At 39.9% G+C, this 22,036-nt stretch overlaps 1 protein-coding gene across 7 annotated transcripts in view; it reads left to right on the top strand.

Annotated features, from left to right (window-relative positions):
- LOC119660778 (liprin-alpha-1) overlaps window positions 1–17,344 on the top strand; it is an 83,140-nt gene extending 65,796 nt beyond the window's left edge. For 4 of the 7 annotated variants that reach the window (XM_038069558.1, XM_038069567.1, XM_038069606.1 and 1 more), the window contains 9 exons: window positions 447–536; window positions 8,202–8,371; window positions 8,456–8,500; window positions 9,047–9,421; window positions 9,484–9,686; window positions 15,302–15,409; window positions 15,475–15,794; window positions 15,871–15,987; window positions 16,077–17,344. In XM_038069558.1, the coding sequence (XP_037925486.1) occupies window positions 447–536; window positions 8,202–8,371; window positions 8,456–8,500; window positions 9,047–9,421; window positions 9,484–9,686; window positions 15,302–15,409; window positions 15,475–15,794; window positions 15,871–15,987; window positions 16,077–16,166 (1,518 nt within the window). In that variant the 3' untranslated portion in view covers window positions 16,167–17,344. The remainder of the gene's footprint in view (window positions 1–446; window positions 537–8,201; window positions 8,372–8,455; window positions 8,501–9,046; window positions 9,422–9,483; window positions 9,687–15,301; window positions 15,410–15,474; window positions 15,795–15,870; window positions 15,988–16,076) is intronic. The other 3 variants (XM_038069587.1, XM_038069596.1, XM_038069578.1) reach the window with 2 other exon arrangements.
- Window positions 17,345–22,036: the final 4,692 nt, after the last annotated feature.

The following is a 22,036-nucleotide window of genomic DNA, read 5'->3' on the forward strand; positions in this document are numbered from 1 at the left end:
GACAATAACGTTTTTTTCAAAATTTTTGTATGAGAATGTCCTACCTAACGTCAATCTCTGTGATAAATTATGGCCCAAGTTGGCGATACTTTCAAAATTAAAGGAAAAAAAAAGGATTTTAACTACAATATTTCGAATTGACTCCAATTTTAAAACTATCCTTGAAGACTTGTCAGATTTTGACAACAAACGAGCCACTTACAAGTTAACACTTTAAACCTGGACTTGAACAATGAAACATTTCGCTCAAGTGATATCAAACTGATACTATATCACTCAAGTGATATCAAACTGATACTATATCACTCAAGTGATATCATACTAATACTATATCACTAAACTGACAATCTCAACGAAGTACATCGTCCAACAATACAACAATCATTCGGTCACAAATCATGATACAATATCATATATAAATATGAAAAAAAATGAATAAATTACAGGCACCAGCCTCAATGTCACCAGCTCATCTACATCAATATGCGACCCCACTAAGTCCAGGCCAATTATCTGAATCTCTTCCTTCTAGTCAGGTATTTTACATAAAATGTGTTTAAAAAAAATGCTTTCTTATAATGTACTTACAATTATTATTGAGCTTTGAATGCACCAAAACTAAAAAAAACATGTTACAACTAACCAACATATACTACCTTGAATGTCATTAGCGTGAAAGCATAACATACCATATATATTCGTATTTTATGAAATATTCATCGAGTTTTGCATTTTTTGGCCTGTATGAGACTATTTAGCCCAATTCATTGCCGACACCTTTTTATAACTGACAAACAGAAATGAACTCATAATTTATTATCATGTTACCATTAGAAAATGTATGGCTTCGTTTCTTTTCGTTTTATTTTGAATGAAGTTCTGAGAGTATTTGCTTTTATTTTATAAATAAGAAGAAAATCTTCACCCTACAGTGTGAAGTAATAATATTATATCCTTACATATAGTCTAATGAATGTTTACTCCTTTTGTTAAAAAAAAACGCCGAACATACTCGACTTATAAAAATGCTATGAAGAAGTTAATTTCAATTTATATTAGAAGGAAGATCCTGTTTCATATAATTGTGCGTTATTGGAAAATATCTGAAGCTGATGTAAAACCATTTTCATGTGCTTTTGGTCACATCTTTAATGGCGAAAAAACATCATTTTAGGAACATTCGATTTGGAGCAGGTTTCATGAGAATAAGAAAAAAATTATCAATCGTTGTTCTGGTTTCGGGGAGTTGAAACTATTTAGGGAAGAATTTCTTCTCTAAACCTTTTTAGTGTGTTCAATAGCGGGGCCAGCTCGTTTCGTTCAAATGTATCATTTTTCTCGGTCATATGGTTGTTTCAGGTAGAGTGGAAAGATTCTCAAATTAGCGTAGATGCAACATCTTCGCCATTCATTACCGCAAGGTATCGTTCATTATCTTTGATAGTCAGCCAACACTCAAAATCATAGAAGGCGACAACGCGGACAATTTGAGACGTTCGTTCGGATAAAGACCAGGACATTTTGTGCTGATGAAAAAAGAGACAAACTAGTCTGAAAGTGTCCGAGATTTATACTGCAGCGAACATAGCATTCTTCTCTTTGAATCAAAGATTCACAACTAATCTAGGCCTGCGATGGAAAGCTTCATTGGGAGTGATCAGGTAGCAGAGCAGCGAAGGACTAACCCTTTTAAAGCACATGCTTTGGGAAAAAAATCCCTACAATCTTGTGGACTCCTCTTGACTTTCAGCTCACTATATATTATTTCTAAGAATATTTCGGAATTATAAACGTCATTATTGATATATGGTTGGGTTGAACCTCTATAAAAGGAGTATAATGCGTATTCCAGATAGTCTCGCGTATTTACGCATATACACAAGGCGAAGATAGTTCAGCGATGAGTTCAAACCAAGACGCCTAAGCACAGGAGATTCATCTCCCAGAGCATTGTTCGAAATTATATGATGGGAATAGATTATTGCAGTGTGTGCGGCTGCGTGGTTGCGAGCATGTGGCATTGCAAATGAAATGGAGAAACACACACAAGGAAGCCATCATCGACACACCTACACACCAATGCATGAACCACAAGGGCTACCCGGACTGTAAATTAGCTACCTCGTCCCTAACCCACGGATACGCAATGGCATTCCATGCCCCTTAAACACTTGATTTGCTCCTCCTTTATGTATTTAGTCTTCTTGGTCCGAACCAACAGTTTACGAACAAAGAACGAAACATGATTTGGTGCTTTGTCGTGCAACAAATACGACGAATTTTGGCGATCAGACGCTTCGAAAGTTCGATATGAGCCATCAGTTGTTTGACCAGTTAAAAGTCATTCTTTGTGCATAATTCCTTTACCGTGAGCATGTTTTGATTGTTCACAATGCGTTTCGTTTTTCCAGGTTGTGAAGAAATTTTTGACTTCCATTCCGTAGTCTAATTTTAAGAACGTACTGAAACCCCCAAGTTTATCATTCATGTTAGCTGATTTCTAGCCATTTCAGCTAGATTTTCCTAGTGACAAGTATCAATTTTCCTTCTTCCATGTTAGTATCGAAAAAAAGTTGGTTTAGGGACAGCCACACAGCGTATGTACATAGCCTTCAAAGAATCATCAAAGAATATTATTTTTCTTTAGATTTTGAGAAGTAAACGCATAAACGGTGGAGTGAACAAGGTATCACATCATGGGATCTTGAATAAAACCAGACTTTACTTATAAATTTTTGGCAAATGAACCCTTATTGGTGACAACTCTTCCCCTCCGCTGCGAACAGATAAAATTTTTAGGCTGGTAATGTTGATATCATTTGAGCTTTATCTCGAGGAATTGAACATTTCTGAGTTTCGTATTGCATCCTTACGGATGCCACTCAGGTAGAGGAACTTCTTCCATGTGATCCAGGTCTTGATATTCTTTCATAAACTCGTCAGATTTTTTGTTAAGTTCGGAAAATGTTTACCGCTTTGTGAACTGACTTATCCCCCGCTGAACGTGGGTCGAGAGCGATACTACGGTTTTCAGAATAGCCATACTATTGACTGCCTTTCATGCCATAATCATCACTAGAGAGCCGTTGTGCTCAATCGCCCTCGGCCAGATCGTCAACTTCAAGACCCCCCGTATTTGCGCTGATTCCATTTGAATGCCACGTTCGGTCTCTCCCAGGTCACGGCTTGATCGCGAGCTGCCTGCTTTTCTCCAGTGTACGTCCTTAACCTCGGGACTGCTCGTTTTCATTGCGCATCTTTGACATTTACCGGTAAGGTACCTATGACGTGCTCTATTCCTGATTGAATTAAAGTGAATGAAACCATCACCCTGTTTTAGTCCATTTTTTGTCTTAAATGTGTTCTTTAGATTGTTGCTCCTGCGTTGCGTCGTCAAGTTACTCAATTTTTGAGACTATGAATATAATAACCTCTAGTACAAGAATCGGCCCAACAGTTGAAAACGGTCACTTGCTTCCACTCTGAAGGCATTGAAGTGTTCGATATGGATAGGTGACCTTATCTCTTACCTATCTTTTCCGCTCTCATCTTAGCAGATTAATACTAACAATTCGACATCGCTCAGTGCACCATAGCCGCAAATGTCATCAATATGTACAAAATCCTCAAATTCGCCATAGTTAGTGTAGTCTACAACCGGGATATGCTCGGAAAAATATGAAGATTCTCGCAGTCCTGATACCTGTTCCGTATTTTCTGTTTTCATAGCACACTGTAGTGAGTTGTTGTCCAAAGACTTCGTTTACGTTGGAACTTTATTGTATAACTATTAATAGAAGTCAGCCATTTCCTAATTAATTCTGCTGTCATCCATGATTTTTTCTTTGAACTAAATAGGATTTTGTTTCCCTGAAATAGTGTAGCTTCATAAAATTCTCTACGGTTAGTGGTTTCGACTTCTGGGACGCGTCCATGTTACAGCCGAAATCAGTTATTCTATTTTGGTTCAATTTCCCACCATGACACGTCTTTGAATTTCAGGACTTAATGAGGAAGCTACTTATAAAACAGGCTTTTTCGTCTGTGTTGAATATGATGCACATGGTTTTAATTCATCAATATAATTCATAACAAAGCGAATTGTCCAAACTGTCCCTTTCTCAGTAGTTATTTTAAATATTATATATATGGTTGCTATCCATTCCTCGTTCGATATAGCGCGTCAATCATACCTAGACGTCATCGTTCACGGTTCGCTGAAATTCAGTTCTCCCCCCAGGATTTCCCGGAACGCCCGCACTCTTCATCTACTGTTTTGCCCCAAGTACTCTTGGGGTGACCCATTCGTCGGCTTGGGGCAGTGGGCTAAACTGCATTGTGCAATCAACAATGGAATTATCGCCCTTAATGTGACATATCCACTGGCACTTCCGCCTTCCGATCACCTCGCCCACGTGTTTGGCATGATGTGTTTTTCCAAATTTCGGAGCCATTTTCACTTGCGATGAATCTTTCAACACTAGACTGATTGATCCTCTCTTCAAGACAAGGCATCCAGCCTCATATGATCTTTTTCTTTCGGCATTTGTGACAATTTTCAAAATTATCGATAAACCAAATGGCAAACTAGAAATCTGCCACATCTTCCGGAGTTTCAATTACTAGGCTTTATAATTTTTTTTTTTGTGAAACAAAACCTTATTAAAATCTGTCGATCGGCCTGTCTGTCACACCGCATTTACTTAGAAACGGTTAAACCGATTGTTATGAAATTTGATGAGAACATGTAGTCTGTGTGTCCCCTTACATGCAGCGAATGGCGCCATTTTGTGTTGAATTTTAAGGGGCTCACTCCATACATGCGAAAGGAGGGTGTAAATTTTTTTTACACAACATGATCTTCGAAACTGATCTTATTTCTGATATTGGGTGAAACATAGGAGAGATAGGGACCCAAAAAAGTGAAACATGTCTCGTTGTCAGAACGTATACAACCGAAAAATCACAGTGATGTGCCTATACAAAATCTAGGCGTCAAAATACATCCCGTTCCAAGATCTGCAATTTACCTGAAAACCCTCCTTAAGTTCATTCTAGAAGTACAAAATTACAAAATACAATAGTAACAGTATAGGCGATAACATAGGACATAATTCCTGAACGTTTGAACGCAATCTATTATTAACAAAGTTATTGCATTTCAGGTAAATTTATTGCACTCTAAAACGTGTATGACGTCAACATCATATAAAGTGATATGTATCTTGTGGTTTGGCAAAATATGAAGCTAATATTTTATACATACATAGCTAATCTACATAGAGAGTTGCTCAGATAAAATGAACACAAAACTTTTTACCTGAAGCCTCCGATATTCCGACTTGTTTTCTTTTTGCCGCCTGTTGATTCCTAAAGGATTGTCCAAAGGTTTATTTTGCTTCTAGATTAGCAAAATCTTCTGTTGCCCCCACTTTTCCGGAAAAATCCCTTGAGACACGTTGTAAATATTTCAGCGAACCAGTTTGAAACTGTTTTGATGGCAAATACTAGAGTTTTATTCGGAGTGGCGCCTAAGCCTGGAGCATTACTTCTAATAATCTTCTTCTTGGCTTCCAGGACTGCTTAATTGGTCATCTCGGAAATATCCTCGAGATCTATCTGAACAATGGACAGGTTCAATTCAGTTGAAACTTGTGAGAAGAGAGTACTTATGATATCCCGCAGCAAATCAGGGTTGACGATCGATGATGAGCGTTTACCCTTGATCGATGCCATGACTGCCTTGTATGCATCTCCCCATTGATTGGAGTCCGCTTCCTTGCATAACCTCTTGAAGTGTTCAGTTTTACATCTAGAAATGGCTGCTTGCAGTTGTTTTCTCGTATTTTTATATCGGTTGTGCAACGCCTCAGATTAAGGCCGGTTCTTGCTACGTTGATTGTGTGCCCTGGTTGTGAAGTTCTTCGATTTCAATATTCCACGAGAAGTTTGATATTCGTTTCTTGAGTACAGTGCAGCGTGGCATGGAAGCGTCACATGCTTTCTGTATCCTTTCAAGAACCTACGTCATCTTTCCTTCTGCGTTTCCCATCAGTATCACCTCCTGCTAAGGTATTCCCTTGAACATTTGCTTATCAAATTTTTTGGATGTCCTAGTCGCTACTGCAGTTTTTTTGACATATTGCGCTGCATCTTGAAGAGGCCTGATGGTCGCTAGGCGTATATTCCTCGCTCACCTACCGTTGGAGATCTTTAGATAATGTATCGATAACAAACGTAAGGTGTATCAACGATCCCACATCCTGCCTCCGAAAATACTTCGAATATGTGAATCGCGCTTACCTTTGCTCGGGTGAATCCATCTTCTGGGCTATTGTTCTTGTTTTAGATTGCTCAACTTCCACAGGTCCAGATTGCCGCTTTACCGCTTCTGTCTGATACCCTGTGGAGAACTCTGCAATATTCGCATATGATGGCACCGTCAATTTTATTTTCAAGCCCCTTTTGCGAGAGCAGCTCCTGGGCTGTCTGGCAACGGTTAAGACTCAGTTGTAAGAACTTCATTGGTGAAATCGCCTTCTTGAATGGACAACTGTGACTGCTTTTCTGTCTGTTTGTCACACGCACTTTTCTCAGAAATCGTTAAATCTATTGACACTGAATTTGTTTGAAAAGTTGGAGCTGTGAACCCCCACACATGTAGTGAGTTACATTGCTGCAGTTTGAACTTAATTATGGGATATCAAATGAAAGGAATCGAGAAGTACTCTCGGAAGCAGGCTTTTGTTTTGACATTGGTTGCAAAAGAGAAGTATGCGGGGGTCCGAAAGGGACCAACTACTTCAAGGTGTCCTTTTTAGAAACTAACCAACCAAAAAATCTAAAAATATGGTGGCCCAACCACATGATATTTAGGCTCCGAAATACTTTAATTTACTGCAAACGCTCCTGGATCCGTAGTAGTGCAGTAGTATAGGTTTTAATATGAAGCATCTTTCTGGAAAGTTTGGTGGAAATCTTACTATTCATACAAACCTTCTAGAGCTCAAGGTTCAATCAAATAAATACAGCATGAATAATATGAAGGTAGACTAAAGGCTGTACTAAACTTTACATAAAGGCGAGCAAAGAACAGTCAGAATAAACAAACCAATGAGAGAAAAGAGGAAATTCAAAGTAGAGAGGTTTCGGCAGTGAGTCCTGGACAACCTCGATTTACTGAGGGACCAAAGCACGTTGATATTTTCCAATTTATTAAGAAACACTGAACCATAAATTATCGAGTACATCCAAAACGTACAATTGTGTACTTTTCGAAATTTGTTTGAAAAAGAAATTGGCTTCTTCATATATAACTATTTTATGCATTTTGCTTCCAGCTTATGCGGGTATGATTCGATTGATTAATCAATTACATTTTCGCCTTCTCTACCTGCAACTATTTACCCCGTAAATATGGTTGCATTGGGCGCTTCCACAAAATTGAAAAAACTGTGTTAGAATTCTGTCTATAGATTTTGGAAAACGCTGCGCCTAATGTGATCTCAACCAACATATTTATTAGATTTCCTTCATATAACGAACAATAAAATAATAATTAATTCATTTAATAAACTTTGAAAAGTAAAAATATAAAATATATATTATCCCCGTCTGCTATGTATGTACTTGTATGTTTGTAATAATAATTTTATGTCTAAGAATCATAATGTAGGTAGAAACTACTATTCTAAATATTTGGTACCTACGAATTTATATACATATCTTCACGGTTTTTACTTTCCTACTCCGAAATAATTGAACGCCATTGGAGGTAAGTGAGTAGGGATCTGAAAATCGCAAAACTAGAATTGTCAACTGGAGAATATTAAGAATAAGAATTTTGAATGTTTGCGTATAGAAACCACCACTGGATTGTTCTAATTTTTTTGCTAGTCTCATTTTTATAAGTTCTAGCAATCATAAAGGTACAAGCCACCTACACATAAAACCATTTAGTTCTGTAAGTAATATCACCCAACTTACCCCAAGTATATAAAGAAAGAATAATATAAAACCCTTCGAATCATGGGGAGCGAGTAGGCTCTGTTATACTCATAAAATTTATGATATATGCGAAGAATGCACGTAATAAACATTATAATGGTTTAATAACTGTTGAAGATTGTAATGATACTCTATGAAACTATCTCATTGATGAAAACAATTTAATATTTGATTTATTTCTGTTACTTTCACAGCTTAATTTGCCAGCATTATCTACAGACGCGTCTCGTGATGAGCTGCATGATATGCAGTTACGAGGCGGTGATTCAAGTTCAGGTGGAGCAGCTTCACCCTTAACTGCTCGATCAATACGATTAGAAAGGGTAGCTCAAGCATTAGCGCACAGTCAAGAGGAGCTTCGAAGGTACGTTTTCTTACGGTTTTATTACTTACCTTACCTCAGATTTGGTCTTCCGGAAACTAACCCACTTCAATTGCTTGAATGCAGACGTTCAATGGGATTACCACCTAGTCAAGGACCAAACAATTTAAGGTTAAACTTTGTCTCTTTTTTGATTGTAGAAAAAAAATTTGTCTGGTGTCGTATTTATGTGAAATGTATAAGTTTATAGTTGTGAATTGCTTGCATTTTCACTATTGTGGAGTTGCTTCATCTTTGTATTTTGTTTTGTATATCGCAATTGTCAGTTACGCTACGAACTTAAGTTACAAAATTTAGTAGTGCAAAAGAAAGTCATCAAATTTATGTTTTAATGTTAGCAAAGTGTCATTAGTTTTATTGTTGTTATTAAAGGCAAACGGGGAACGTCGTTTCTCTTGCTAAATTTACTTTGGTTCAAACACCCATGTTTCGGGAACAATTGTCTCGATGTCACCCCGCACCGATGAAGGGAAGAAGTTGTTCTCAAAATATCGATATTTCACGAAAATAATCTTTAATAGCGGAGCAAAGGCGTTTTTTTCGTCCCTTTAACTACTTTGATCGCCAGAAACATCGTGATCTATTCTGTTTGTCATTGTTGTCTACAAATTTTCGAATATAAGAATCTAATCGTTGCTTTTTAAAATTCATCTCTAGGTCAAGTGTTAGTAATTATGGCCCATCGCCTTTAAGTTCACGACATGGCAGTCAAGAATCACTTCGCCACCTTAGCACGATGGGTTCAATGAGTATGCTCCAAACGCCCACATCAAGTGTAAGCAGAGAAGCAGTTGCAGCTGCACAGAAGAAAAAAGGCATTAAATCAAGTTTGGGTCGATTCTTCAGCAAAAAAGAGAAAGTCAAAGGCGTTAAAGATGCCATGCCTGATGGCTCGGCAAGTATGATGTCTATAGGTAATCTATCTGTTGCCATGAGTGACATCGATTCTAACTATGATGCAATGAGTATATCTGGCGGTAAAATATCAATGCCGATGAAATCATCTGTTGATTATGGTCGACAAAAGAAAAAGTATGCATTTTCTTGATTGATGCAATGTGTTAGTTATTAAAATTGTATTAATTTTTTTACAGAGAACACGATTACAGACACGATCTGTTGGGTGAGGCAATGAAAGCTGGAACACCATTTGCTTTATGGAATGGACCAACGATAGTTGCTTGGTTGGAGTTATGGGTTGGAATGCCAGCTTGGTACGTGGCTGCGTGTCGAGCGAATGTTAAGTCAGGCGCTATTATGAGCGCACTAAGTGATACTGAAATCCAAAGGGAGATCGGTAAGTAATTTGTACAAATTGAAAATCGTATATGAATGTGTATGCGTGTGTGTGTGTGTGGTGGGGGAGAAGCTACAGCTTCTGAGCACTCAGGCCGTGTTGGCCCATTGTACTCGTCACCCCAATCTAATCGAATATTCCCGATTCGTTAACGTATCGCAGGATTTCCGTTAGTGCATGTGATGCTACCCGTCGCATGCTATGTCAGCAACAAAGATCTGATGTCTGATGTGTCTGTAGGCGGACCATTCACATAGAAAATGCCCCCGGATTTCGCGTTCTCTTTACAGGCGGGACATGAATCATCTTGAATAATTCCTGTTCTGAACATACAGCTAGTGAATTATAGCCTATCAGAATGCCTACAATACTCTTGCAAGTCCTCCTGGTTTTCGACAGGATAAACTCTGCGGTACACATGTTGGGTTCTGGCAGGAAAAGTTTGGTGTGTCGAGCAGCATTTAGGTACTGCCATCTGCCATTGTTGGAAGCTTGTTCCCAGTTTTTGAAAACAGACTTAGCCAATGCTACTGATACTCCAATTGCTAGTTTCGGTCCCAGCATAGGGGAGATTGACCCCCCTTTCGCTAAAGTATCCGAGATGTAATTTCCCTCTATGCCACAGTGAACAGGTACTTAGAGTAGTTCACCGTATTGAATCTAGAGGTAGAGTTTAAACGGATTCTGCACTCCTGAACGATTTTCAAGGTGATCAAAGAACTATTCAAGGCCTCCAATGCAGCTTGGCTATCACTACAGATTGCGATGCGCCTGCTCTTCAACAGAGGTATGGGGACACGAGAATCGGAAGGCATTGTAAGAAATGGATTCAATACTCCCAGTAACTCTTCCAATGTTTTGTGCCCCCCACATCCGTTGTTTCCCCATAGATCTAATCGAATTAGTCTATGAGCTGCTTTCATTGCAGTGCTTTGAATAAATATAATCAGGGGCTGCAAATTGAGTAGTGCATTTAGAGCTGCACCAATGATACCCATACACACAGTTCTTTGCAGCGCGGCTAGTTTACGGTGAAAACCTTTTTGTCTAACCCACCACACTACGGATGCATAAACGAACATCGGCATAATGATAGCAACGTATATCCACATTACCACATGAGGCCTGAGTCCCCATGTCGAGGCAAAGGTTCGTCTGCACAGCCCATAAGCTGCAAGAGCTCATTTCAACTTTACCTCTACATGTTTGTTCCAAAGAAGTTTTTTTATCTAGAGTGACTCCCAGATATTTCACTTCTTCGGATAGTTGAAGGGTAGTACTCCTCATCTCAGAGAGGCAAAGCCCATTCAATTTTCTTCTTTTTGTGAATAATACCATTGTGGTTTTATTTAGATTAACTAAAAAGCAATGTCTGAAGCACCAACTGTCTATCAAATCAACGACATGTTGTATATTTCTACACACAGTTCCAAGATCCCGATCAACAGGAATCAGAGCCACGTCATCAGCATAAGCTTGAGCGTGTATTAGCAAATTTTGCAATTCGCATAGTAGTGAGCCGATCAGCATACTCCACAGAAGTGGCGAAAGTACACCTCTTTGGGAGCAGCCTTTCGTTGCTTCTGATGTCAGATAGCGACCGATACCCGCCTCAGGGCACAGCGTTAGCATAGCATGGATCCACTTAATTTAAGCATCATCAACACCATGCGCTCTGGGGGCATCACAAAGTTTTTAAAAAGGCGCACAGTCAAAAGCCCCATCAATGTCCACGAACACTCCGATCGCGTACTCACCATTCAAAGTTGCATCCTCTATCTTTGTAACCGATTTACAGATTCACAGGACTTTCCACGCTGGTAAGTATGTTGGTTTTCATTAACTGGGTGCGACCTAAGTGCGTTTCCGCGAATGTGACGCTCCACCAGTCTCTCCAAACCTTTCAGCAAGAATGAAGTCAAGCTGATCTGTCTGAAGTTCTTTGGATTAGAATAGTCGTCTTTCCCAGGTTTCGGTATGAAGACTACCTTAACCTTTTGCCAAGAGGAAGCCACGTAGCCCAGAGTAAGACATCCTCGAAAAATATTTCTTAAAGGTTACTCCAAGTGCTCCATACCCTCCTTTATCATTGCCGGATAGATGCCATCCATACCACGTGCTTTGAAATGTTCAAAGGACAGTATGGCAACTCTCACCTTTTCATGGGTAACAACCGCTTTCGCAGTGTTCCAGTTCCCTTTGCAGTGTTGAAGGGATTGCAAAAACCGTCAACTCTCACCCGTCCTCCCAGGTGGCGTACTTTCAGGAGGGTCTGTACTGAATCCAGTCTGAAGCTCGTGAAAGTACCGTCGGGTTTTCTAAGAGAGTCCAACTTGGCCGATTCATCCCTTTTGAGGATCCTGCACAGCCTTGAAGTCTCCCTTTCGCCTTCCAGTTTCTCACAGTACGCTCTAAAGGAGTCTCGTTTGGAAGACCTAACGAGCCTCTTATATTCACGCTGTGAGTTCCTGAAATTCAACCAGTTCCCGGTTCCACCAAGGAACCGTTTTACCGCTTTGGCCTCGGGAAATAAGACAAGCCTCTTCATAGCATGAAGTGTGCTTTATTGCCAAGAAGTTTATTGAACTTTGTCCAATCCGTTTTCCTAGACTTCCGTCTTTGTATGGAAGACTGTTCGCCCGCAATAGTCAGATTGAATTCTAGATATCGGTGGTCTGATAGTCAGACCTCGTCTAGCACTCGCCAGTGTGTAATCAACTCTAACACTTTTGAGCTACAGATTGTTAGGTCAATTACTTCGCTTCTTCTTGGCCCCACGAACGTAGGGGCGCACCCTACGTTTGCAGTCATAAGACCAGCTGAAGTGATGAAATCAAATAGCTTCTCTCCTCTTGGATTGCATTTGCTACTGCACCAACAAATACCGCCCCTGTATGCACTATCCTCCGCGCGCAGCTCCATGAGAGCGGATCGAAGTGCGGCATCTTCTTGTTCATTGCAATTCGAGCCCAGACGAATAGTCGGCCCCACACGCTAAGTCGAGTCATTTTTTAAGGTTTTGTGTAAACACAAAACCTTATTAAAATCGGTTTACTGTCTGTCTGTCTGTCCGTCACACGCATTTTTCTCGGAGACGGTTATAGCGATTGGCACCAAATTTGGTAGAAAGATGGGAACTGTGAACGCTCACGCATATAGTGAGTTACACCCTTTTACGACGAATTTAAGGAGGGGCCCCCAAACATGCAAAAGGGGGGTGTAAATTTTTTTTTTCATCAAATGTAGTCATGTGGGGTATCAAATTAAAAGTCTCGGTTAGTACTTTTCGAAGCCGGTCTTAGTTTTGACATTTGCTTAAAAGGTGGGGAGTGCGGGGGGTTGAAAGTGGCCATTTTTTTAACGAACCCATTCTCAGAAACTGCTCAACCGAAAAATCTGAAAAAGGGGGCTGCCACTATATGGTGCCTAGGCTCCGAAATACCCTCCATACCAGTATGTACTAAAGTAAATCAACCCGTATGAGATGTCTGAGGAATAATGCACGTACAATTTGGTCCATCTGGTCGGTACTAACTATGGCGGGTTTCTACAGAGCTCCGATTTTCCGGTTGACAACTTTATAATCAATTCCCGACGGATCCCCATATACCTCGTTGACTAGGTCCTGCCAGAAGTGAGCTTTGCTTTTGTGTCAAATGCATTTTTCTCGGAGACCGTTAGCGATTGACATTTCCCGCACATGCAAAAGAGGCGTTTGTTTCACCAAATATATTCATGTGGGGTATCAAATGAAAGGTCTCGATTAGTAATTTTCAATGCCAGTTTTAGTTTTGACATTTGTTGATGGATCGAAAGCGATCATTTCTTTAACAGACTCATTCTCAAATTGCAAATGGCGTAATCTGTCATCCGAACCTTCCCTACCTGAAATCTTGATTGTACATTGAAACTGCGTGCGGATCGGAGCTTCTCTCTTGCGCATTACGCACCTTAATTGTATTTCCCGTTTATGACGCTCATTCCGTAGGTCGGCAATTTCCGCCGTGCACTAGTGTATAGAGGGCTTGTCACGACTATGGCCCTACATGGCATGGAAAATTTAAAGGGATCGCTATCAGATTTATCACTGTGTTTACGACAGTGTCAGATTAAACGCCACTGATCCAAAACTGGAGTGCATCCTGTGTTCAAAACTACAATCCGGTTCTAGCCGAAATTTCTGAAATCTGAGTGAGGCATTTCCCATTCAACAGCGCTAGAATAAGTCACTCCTCCGTGCCTAACGCGACAGAGCCGATGCCCTAGTCTTTCTTTGTTTCCTCATATTTTCCGAGAGTGACTTATCATCCGTAAGTGCCTTGGATTCGGAGGGACGGTTTTCTGCCGAGTAGGATATCTGGAGTCTACTTGGATGTAGTCTCCTTCAGTTCTGTCTATGATCCGTTCGGCGCTTACAGTACGCTCAGCAGGAAATGCGGTTATTTCTGCTTTCCCACGTCTTCCCCGGCTATCCAAATTCGTCTGTACAAGGAAGGACAGACATTTTTCCAATTCCATCAGCCGGTTTTTCACAAATTTGATGACATTCCTCTGAACGAACACTGCCTATCACATGCGTTTCACCACTGCCACGCACTTCCTGAGAGGCATTTTCTCTTCGTCTTTAGCAAAGACGGTCATGTGTTCGAATTTACTTGGTCAGGTCTGGATCTGTTCTCTCGACCGCATCACTTTGCAAAGTTTCAATTTTATTTGGGCGTCTCGTTGAGTTTCAGCCCTTACTTTCTTTTTTGTTGGGCACTGCTGTGAGCGGCGCATTTTCGTGCTGTGCCGGAACTTAGTCAACTCTTCCTCCTGCCCTGCTATTTCGTCGATTTTAGGAATTTTATTGTCTTCATTCTTGATGAAAATCTTATCAGCGCATTGTGTGCAAAGGAGCGACCCGCAATAGTCAGAAACAGTATACCTTCAGAGACAAAACTTCTACGCTACCCCTATCCCGGTGCTCACTGGCAGATCAACGCTCACTCCGGACGACGCAGTCTACTAATATCGGTTCAATGCATAATACCCGACCAGGATCCCGAAGGGGCTGGCTCCTGATACACCCCACAACCACCACCTTGGTAGAGCTAGACTCAAAGACTTGTCGACGGCTCCGAGGACTCCCATTGCGTCTCAAGACTACTACTTAGGATGCAGACATGTTGCTAGCCAGAGGGTCAAAATTATGTACTTACTCGGGCACCTCACTATCCTATCGTGAGTGGCCCGTTAAAGATCGCAGATGACTCCTGAGGGGAACATTTTCCAGAAATTGACCAAATAATAGACGGGGAAAACCCGGTTGCATAATCATTAAAAAACATCATAGAAGCATTACAAAAATTAGGGAATTAAAATTATTAAATAACAAATGCGAACATCGCTCACATACTTTCCCGGTTCTGTATTTTGTATCAATGCTTGTGATTCTTGAGAGGTCGAGGGAAGTTTTGCTGTTTTTCACAATTTGTTTGAACATTTCCGCACTCAAGCATCCTGACGCTACGATTGAATCTTTTAGGGGTTGTCTTCTTGATCTACTGGATGTTGATAATATTCCGTAAATGAATGTTAAAAAATTTAATCGATTTTTTTCTTCTTCTCCGCAGGTATAAGCAATCCGCTTCATAGACTGAAATTACGTCTTGCCATTCAAGAGATGGTCTCACTAACGTCACCATCGGCGCCACAAACTTCTCGTACAACACTTGCATTTGGTAAATATCAATTCATTTCATTCAGCAAAGATTTTGATGTCAACTTATATATACGCTTCTTACAGGCGATATGAATCATGAATGGATCGGTAACTATTGGCTTCCAAGTTTAGGTTTACCTCAATATCGAACAACATTCATGGAATGTTTAGTTGATGCACGTATGCTAGATCATTTAACTAAAAAAGACTTGCGCGGACAATTGAAAATGGTTGATAGCTTTCATAGAACTAGTCTTCAATATGGTATACTTTGTTTAAAAAGATTAAACTATGATCGCAATTCGTTAGAGGACCGACGAAAAAATGTTGAAAATGCATTGAGTGATGTTATAGTTTGGAGTAATGATCGTGTTATCAAATGGATATCAAGTATTGGTTTGAAGGTAGATATATTTAGGGTTGAAATTGAAGTGAAGATTGACTGATAATCAACTTTTTTTTTATTTTTCTACATTCCAGGAATATGGAAATAATTTACTAGAATCAGGTGTTCATGGAGCTTTAATAGCATTAGATGAAAGTTTCGATGCAAACGCTATGGCGTTAGCGTTGCAAATTCCCACACAAAATACGCAGGTAAGAATCTCCCTCAGCTTTAATGATCCCCACTCAGTTCGTTTCTATCTTGTATCGCAAACTAACTAAAATCCTCACAATTTCGACAGGCACGGCAATCTCTTGAAATGGAATTTAACAATCTTTTACAAGTTGCAACAGATCGACGACCAGACAGTGAACAGCTCAACAAATCCTGATCTAACGCTAGCCTCTCAACATTGAGCGATGAGTAATTGCATAGTAAAAATATAACTCGCGAAAGGCAGCTTAAAAATGCATAAAATTGTATTAACTGCTCAATGTTGTTGGCTTTTCTGGTTATTGTCCCCGTTCGTTTTATTGATTTGCAAGGCTTTTGACGACGCCCAGTGTGTGTATGAGTGTATGTTCGTGTGAGTGGATGAGGAGGATCATATTTAGGGGATATGTTCTTTTATGGGAACTTGTTAGTGGACAATTGACAACTAAGGATGAAAAAAACGTATTTAGAATGAAACTAAACAGAAACACAGACATATTGAGAAATAATTGTTAATTTGTTTAGAGCAGTCTTTAATGTTTAATTGTTGTGTTTTTTTTCATCGTTTTCACCTCGTCACGTTATTTGTGACGGGTTCGGCGTTTGGGTCGGGGGAGATCTATTCGTGAAAACATTGGAAGCGTAATTTTTTTTCACTTTCCTTTTAATTGAGCCAGTTTTGTGTTCATGATACACAATGCGTAAGTCGATTTTGTATTGAGAAAAAGTATGATATCTCTGCTAAGGAGTAGAGAGGGGGAGAGAGGGAAGCAGGAAATATAGTTGCCTCGACTGCAAACAAGTACCGACAACTGAGGAATGTTTCAAAATTCACCAATGACAATTTCACTGAAAAGAAGAGTATTTGAATGTATTGGATTTTTCGTTTTCGCCAAGAAAACCCGTTTGCTATTTGCATAATATATTTATTTTATATATTTACAGTAACGCATTAACGAAGTCAATTTTTTACCAAACCATTATGTACTTAATCGTAATCGTTATATGATTTTTTTTTCTCTAATTTTAGTTATAAAATAGTTATTACATTCCCTGTTCCGTTTTACTGTAGTAGCATTAGAAGGGATTTTCGTTACCTTGAATTTATCAAATGATTTTCTTTCCCTCCCAATTGTTATTTTGTCCTGCAATATTGTACTGTACTACTGGTATTGTTGACAATAAAACATCAGAGAAGTAATTTTTACCGAGATGAAACAAACATGCATGATATTTAATGTTAACCGACGACTGAACGAACTGCACTGCTTCGATGAAAATGGATTGAATTTCATTATTAGCGAGGCCATCCACTTTATACTAAGACCATGTGTAAATTATACGAAATATTGCTTATTTACAAAAAACACTATTTAGTAAACGTATTGAATTGAAAACGGGAGTGCTATTTGCTCATACACGAAAGGTATTCGAAACCAGTGGCAAGAGAACTACAAAAACATTACATAGATCTAGATCCAGTGACGAAAAGAAAACCACGATTTTTTTTGACTTGAGTACAATGTGAACGATCAGACACTTTTCACGTGCAATATCTGTATTAATTTATTATTTTGCTCTATTTATAAACGCGCGCGAGGAGAATATTACTGGCAACATTTTTTTGATTGCGAAAGGTCGATTACTATTTCAAGCATATCTGCGGGAGGAAAAAGGGGAAAAAAACCACTATCTTACACAAATTTGTGAATGAAAACTTTACAAAGATATTATTTTAGTAATGCTTTTTGGAAGATAAATCTTTGGAGGAATATATACAAGATGAAACTTACTATTTTCATGAAGATTCTTACATGCTAAGTTGACGAAAATAACAGCTACATTGCTCTTCATATCATAGGCACTCCTTGTGGATCACTTACTGTTTATAGTTTCAAGTCGAATTCTTTAATCAGTCTCCAATTGCTGAATTTTCTTTGTTGTGCTGCCTTAGACAAAACTACTAAGAATGGAAGAGATATTTATATTGGATTAAGAAATTGTGAGAGCACATATCGAAATTACGATCAAATTGTGATGAAAATATATTTTCCTTATCTAAGTCAATGCACAAATTATGTACAGTTTTCGCGAGCTTAGCTCGAGCAGCTGTATTTACAGAAGGTCCAAACTGTACCGTTCTAGAGTCTAACGTTCGCAGGGAATTTTTGAATTCTACCCTTTGGTTTTTATTGATCCGAACAATGTATTAGGTTGCTGCACATGAAACGTTTGAAACGACTGTAAAGCTTACAAAAATTTATTTAATTAATCAAACTATTTTTTTTTTTGACAATTGTGGGGTCCCAAGTCCGCATCAACTTAATGCTGCGGACCAAATGGGGAGCAACTTACTCCCTCTTTTTTTGGTCCATGGACCCCTCGTTTAGGGCTTAACACATCGTTCAATAAATCCCAGGACTAACTATGAAAACAACATTTTATCGGCAAAATTCTTTATTATTCATCAACATAATCTCCTTCAAGTATAATACAATCATTCCAACGCTTCTCTAACTTTTCAATGCCATGTTTGTAGAACGATTTGTCTTTTGACTCAAAATGAGCCTCAGTAGCAGCGATCACCTCCTCATTTGAGCCAAATCTTTTTCCCTGGAGCATCTTTTTGAGATCCGCAAAGAGCCAGTAGTCGCTGGGGGGCAGATCCAGTGAGTACGGAGGATGAGGAGCCAGTTAGAAGCCTAATTCGTTGAATTTGGTCATCGTTTTGATTGACTTGTGGCACGGTGCGTTGTCTTGATGAAAGATAACTTTCTTCTTCTTCATGTGTGGGCGTTTTTTCGCTATTTCGGCCTTCAAACGATCCAATAACACCATATAGTAGTCGCTATTGATGGTTTTTCCTTTTTCGAGGTAGTCAATGAAAATTATACCATTCGCATCCCAGAATACGGACGCCATCACTTTGCCGGCCGACTGTTGTGTTTTTGGACGCTTCGGGCGGCTTTCACCGGTCGTACGCCATTCAGCTAACTGCCGACTTAACTCCGGAGTGAAATGGTGAATCCATGTTTCGTCCACTGTCACATATCGACGCAAAAAATCCTGTTTATTGCGAGTAAACAGTGCCAAACAGCTCTCCGAATCATTGATACATTGTTGCTTTTGTTCCATTGTGAGTAAACGCGGCAACCATTTGGAAAAAACCTTTTTCATAGCCATTTTGGTGCAAAATAGTAAATGCACTACCAGTTGATATGGTCACCATCTTAGGTATCTCGCGCACTTTCATTTTGCGGTGACCCATCACGATTTTCAATACTTGCTTGGTGTTTTCGGGAGTTACTGCCTCATTTGGCCGACCCGAACGTTCCGCATCATTTGTATCAGCACGACCGCATTTCAAGTCAGCATACCACCGACAAAAGGTTATTTTCGACAGAATAGAGTCCGGATAACGTTTTTCAAGCCATTGTTGAGCTTCAACAGTGGTTTTTTTCCATTAGAAAACAATGTTTTATCAACACACGAAACTCGTTTTGGTCCATTTTTTCACGATTGCAAAGGTAGCGTCACTTTAACCACTATAGCTTTCTTGGTTATGTTTCGAATTACATCAAATTTTGACACATCTTATCTGAAGGTTGGTACTTCTGAACCTTGGTATCTAAATGGCATTATTAGCGCCAAACTTTACAAAAATGTCAGGCGATGACGGCTTTACGGTTTCTTACCAGGGCAGATGCAAGTCGTCAAATGCTGCCTCACCTCTGACCTGGAAGCAACATGACCGAAGCAGCTCCCTTATATAATTCGCAGAACACGACATGACTACAAATTATATTGAGCGCAAATCCGCCTCAATGACCAGAGTCTGGTCGTGTTCTCCGAATTATATAAAGGAGTACTCAACACCTGCGAACCGCTTCGGTCACGCTGCTCCCAGGGCAGAGTTGAGGCAACGTCTGACAATTTGCCTCTGCCCTGGTAAGAAACCGTAAAACCATCATCGCCTGACATTTTTTTTAATCAAAATAGCTGTCAGTCGATTCAATACACTTCTCCCAGCGAGATACAAGAGCATGTATGCCAGTTTCGTGGGAGTTCAATTTTCATCATCATCAACGGCGCAACAACCGATATCCGGTCTAGGCCTGCCTTAATAAGGAACTCCAGACATCCCGGTTTTGCGCCGAGGTCCAATTTTCAGGTGTTGATAAACTCATCGAAAGCAATTTTGATGGCCTCTTCATTCCTAAATTGTTTTTCCGCCAAAAAATGATCCAAATGCTTAAAAAAGTGGTAGCCGGTTGGCGAAAGGTCCTGTGAATATGGTGGATGAGGCAGAGTCTCTTACTGCAATTCGTTCAACTTTTGAACCGTTGTTCTGGATACATGAGGTCCTACATTGTCGTGAAGGAGGGAGTATAACACCACCTCTGTTGACTAATCTTGGCCGTTGAATACTCAATTTTTGGTGCATTTCCTCAAATTGGGCACAGTATTTCTGTGCATTTATCGATTCTCCAGGTGCCAAAAAAGAATAGTGGATAACTCCATTTGTAGACCATTAAACAGTCACCATTACCTTCTTCAGATAAAAGTTCGGTTTCGGCATATGCTTCGGTGGCTCATCAACATCTAGCCATTGTGCTGATCGGCGACGATTGACGTATAATAGTCGCTTTTCATCACATGTCACTATTCTGTGTAAAAAAGGATCGCTTCTGTTTCGGGTGAGTTAAAAACTGCAAATTTCCATTCAAAGCGCCACGTTTTGCTCCGTAAGACCATGCGGAACCCATTTGTCGAGATTTCTCACCTTTCCAAGTTGTTGCAAGTGCCGGGAAACTGTGTAGGCCCACAGTCTCTCACAGACTGACGTGTGTCGGATTCGACTAACAAACACAGCTCGTCGTTGTCAATTGATGGTCCTGGCTGTCCACGTAGTTCACTTTGAAGATTTACAATATTGGCTATGCGGTTTCGATCGCAGGGCAGAGGCGATCTCATCAGGCGCTGCCTCAGCGCCTCTACCCTGCGGAGCAGCGTGACCGAAAGCGGCAACAGGTGGCATTTGGCTCGTTTATATTGAATTCAAAACCGCCAAGGGTATGAATTATAACGACCGAAATCGCCTTATTAGAACCTAAACTGGTTTAAGCTAATAAAAATGAAAATTTTTGTTTGGGATGAGTTGTCTTGAGCTTCTCAAATATGTGCATCCCGCCATCAAGTAGATGGTGGGCTCAGGACAACTCATCCCAAACAAAAATTTTTATCTTCACTTTGAAGGTTTACGTCGCCTGACCGGAATTTTTCGAACCACTGCCGTGTGGCTCGTTCGCTTACCGTATCAGCTCCAAATGCGCTGTTAATGTTCCTGGTCGCCTCCGCTGCTTTATGACCGAGTTTGAACTCATACCGAAAAAGTATACGTTCTTGGATCTTCTTCATCCTTTTTTAAGGTTTGGTGGTAAACACAAAACCTTATTAAAATCGGTTTACTGTCTGTCTGTCTGTAAATTTACATGATAAAGTCAACTTTGAGTTACTGTAACTTTGTTAGTAATAGTATGGTATTATTTTAACTTAATTTGAGCATATATCGACATGGAGAGTATTTTGAGGCCTAGACCCCATATAGAGGCAGCTTCATGATTTTGTTCAGATTTTTCGATTGGGCAGTTTCTGAGAATGGGTCCGTTAAAGAAATCATCACTTTCCACTTCTTCTACTCCCTGCGTTTCTAACAAATCTCAAAACTAAGACCGGCTTCGAAAAGTACAAATCGAAACCTTTCATTTGATACCCAACATGACTATATTCGGTGAAAAAAAAATTTCCACCCCCCTTTGTCCGACAATATTAACTCAAGTTGCATCAGGGTTCTCCTTCATTCCGCGTGGAACCGCAGTACTTCTCGAAGAGCACTACAGCGTAAGCGACCAGGTCGCCCGGTATCCTTGCTTCCTGCTTGCAAGTGCATACGCTTAAGCCTACCTCCAAATTTACATAAGCTTCCTTTTTCCTACCAAATTTTGGCCTTCTTCTGGATCGTTTGAAGATTTTCCTTGCGCACCTCCA

This window comes from Hermetia illucens, chromosome 1 (genome assembly GCF_905115235.1).
Source record: "Hermetia illucens chromosome 1, iHerIll2.2.curated.20191125, whole genome shotgun sequence".
NCBI lineage: Eukaryota > Metazoa > Arthropoda > Insecta > Diptera > Stratiomyidae > Hermetia > Hermetia illucens.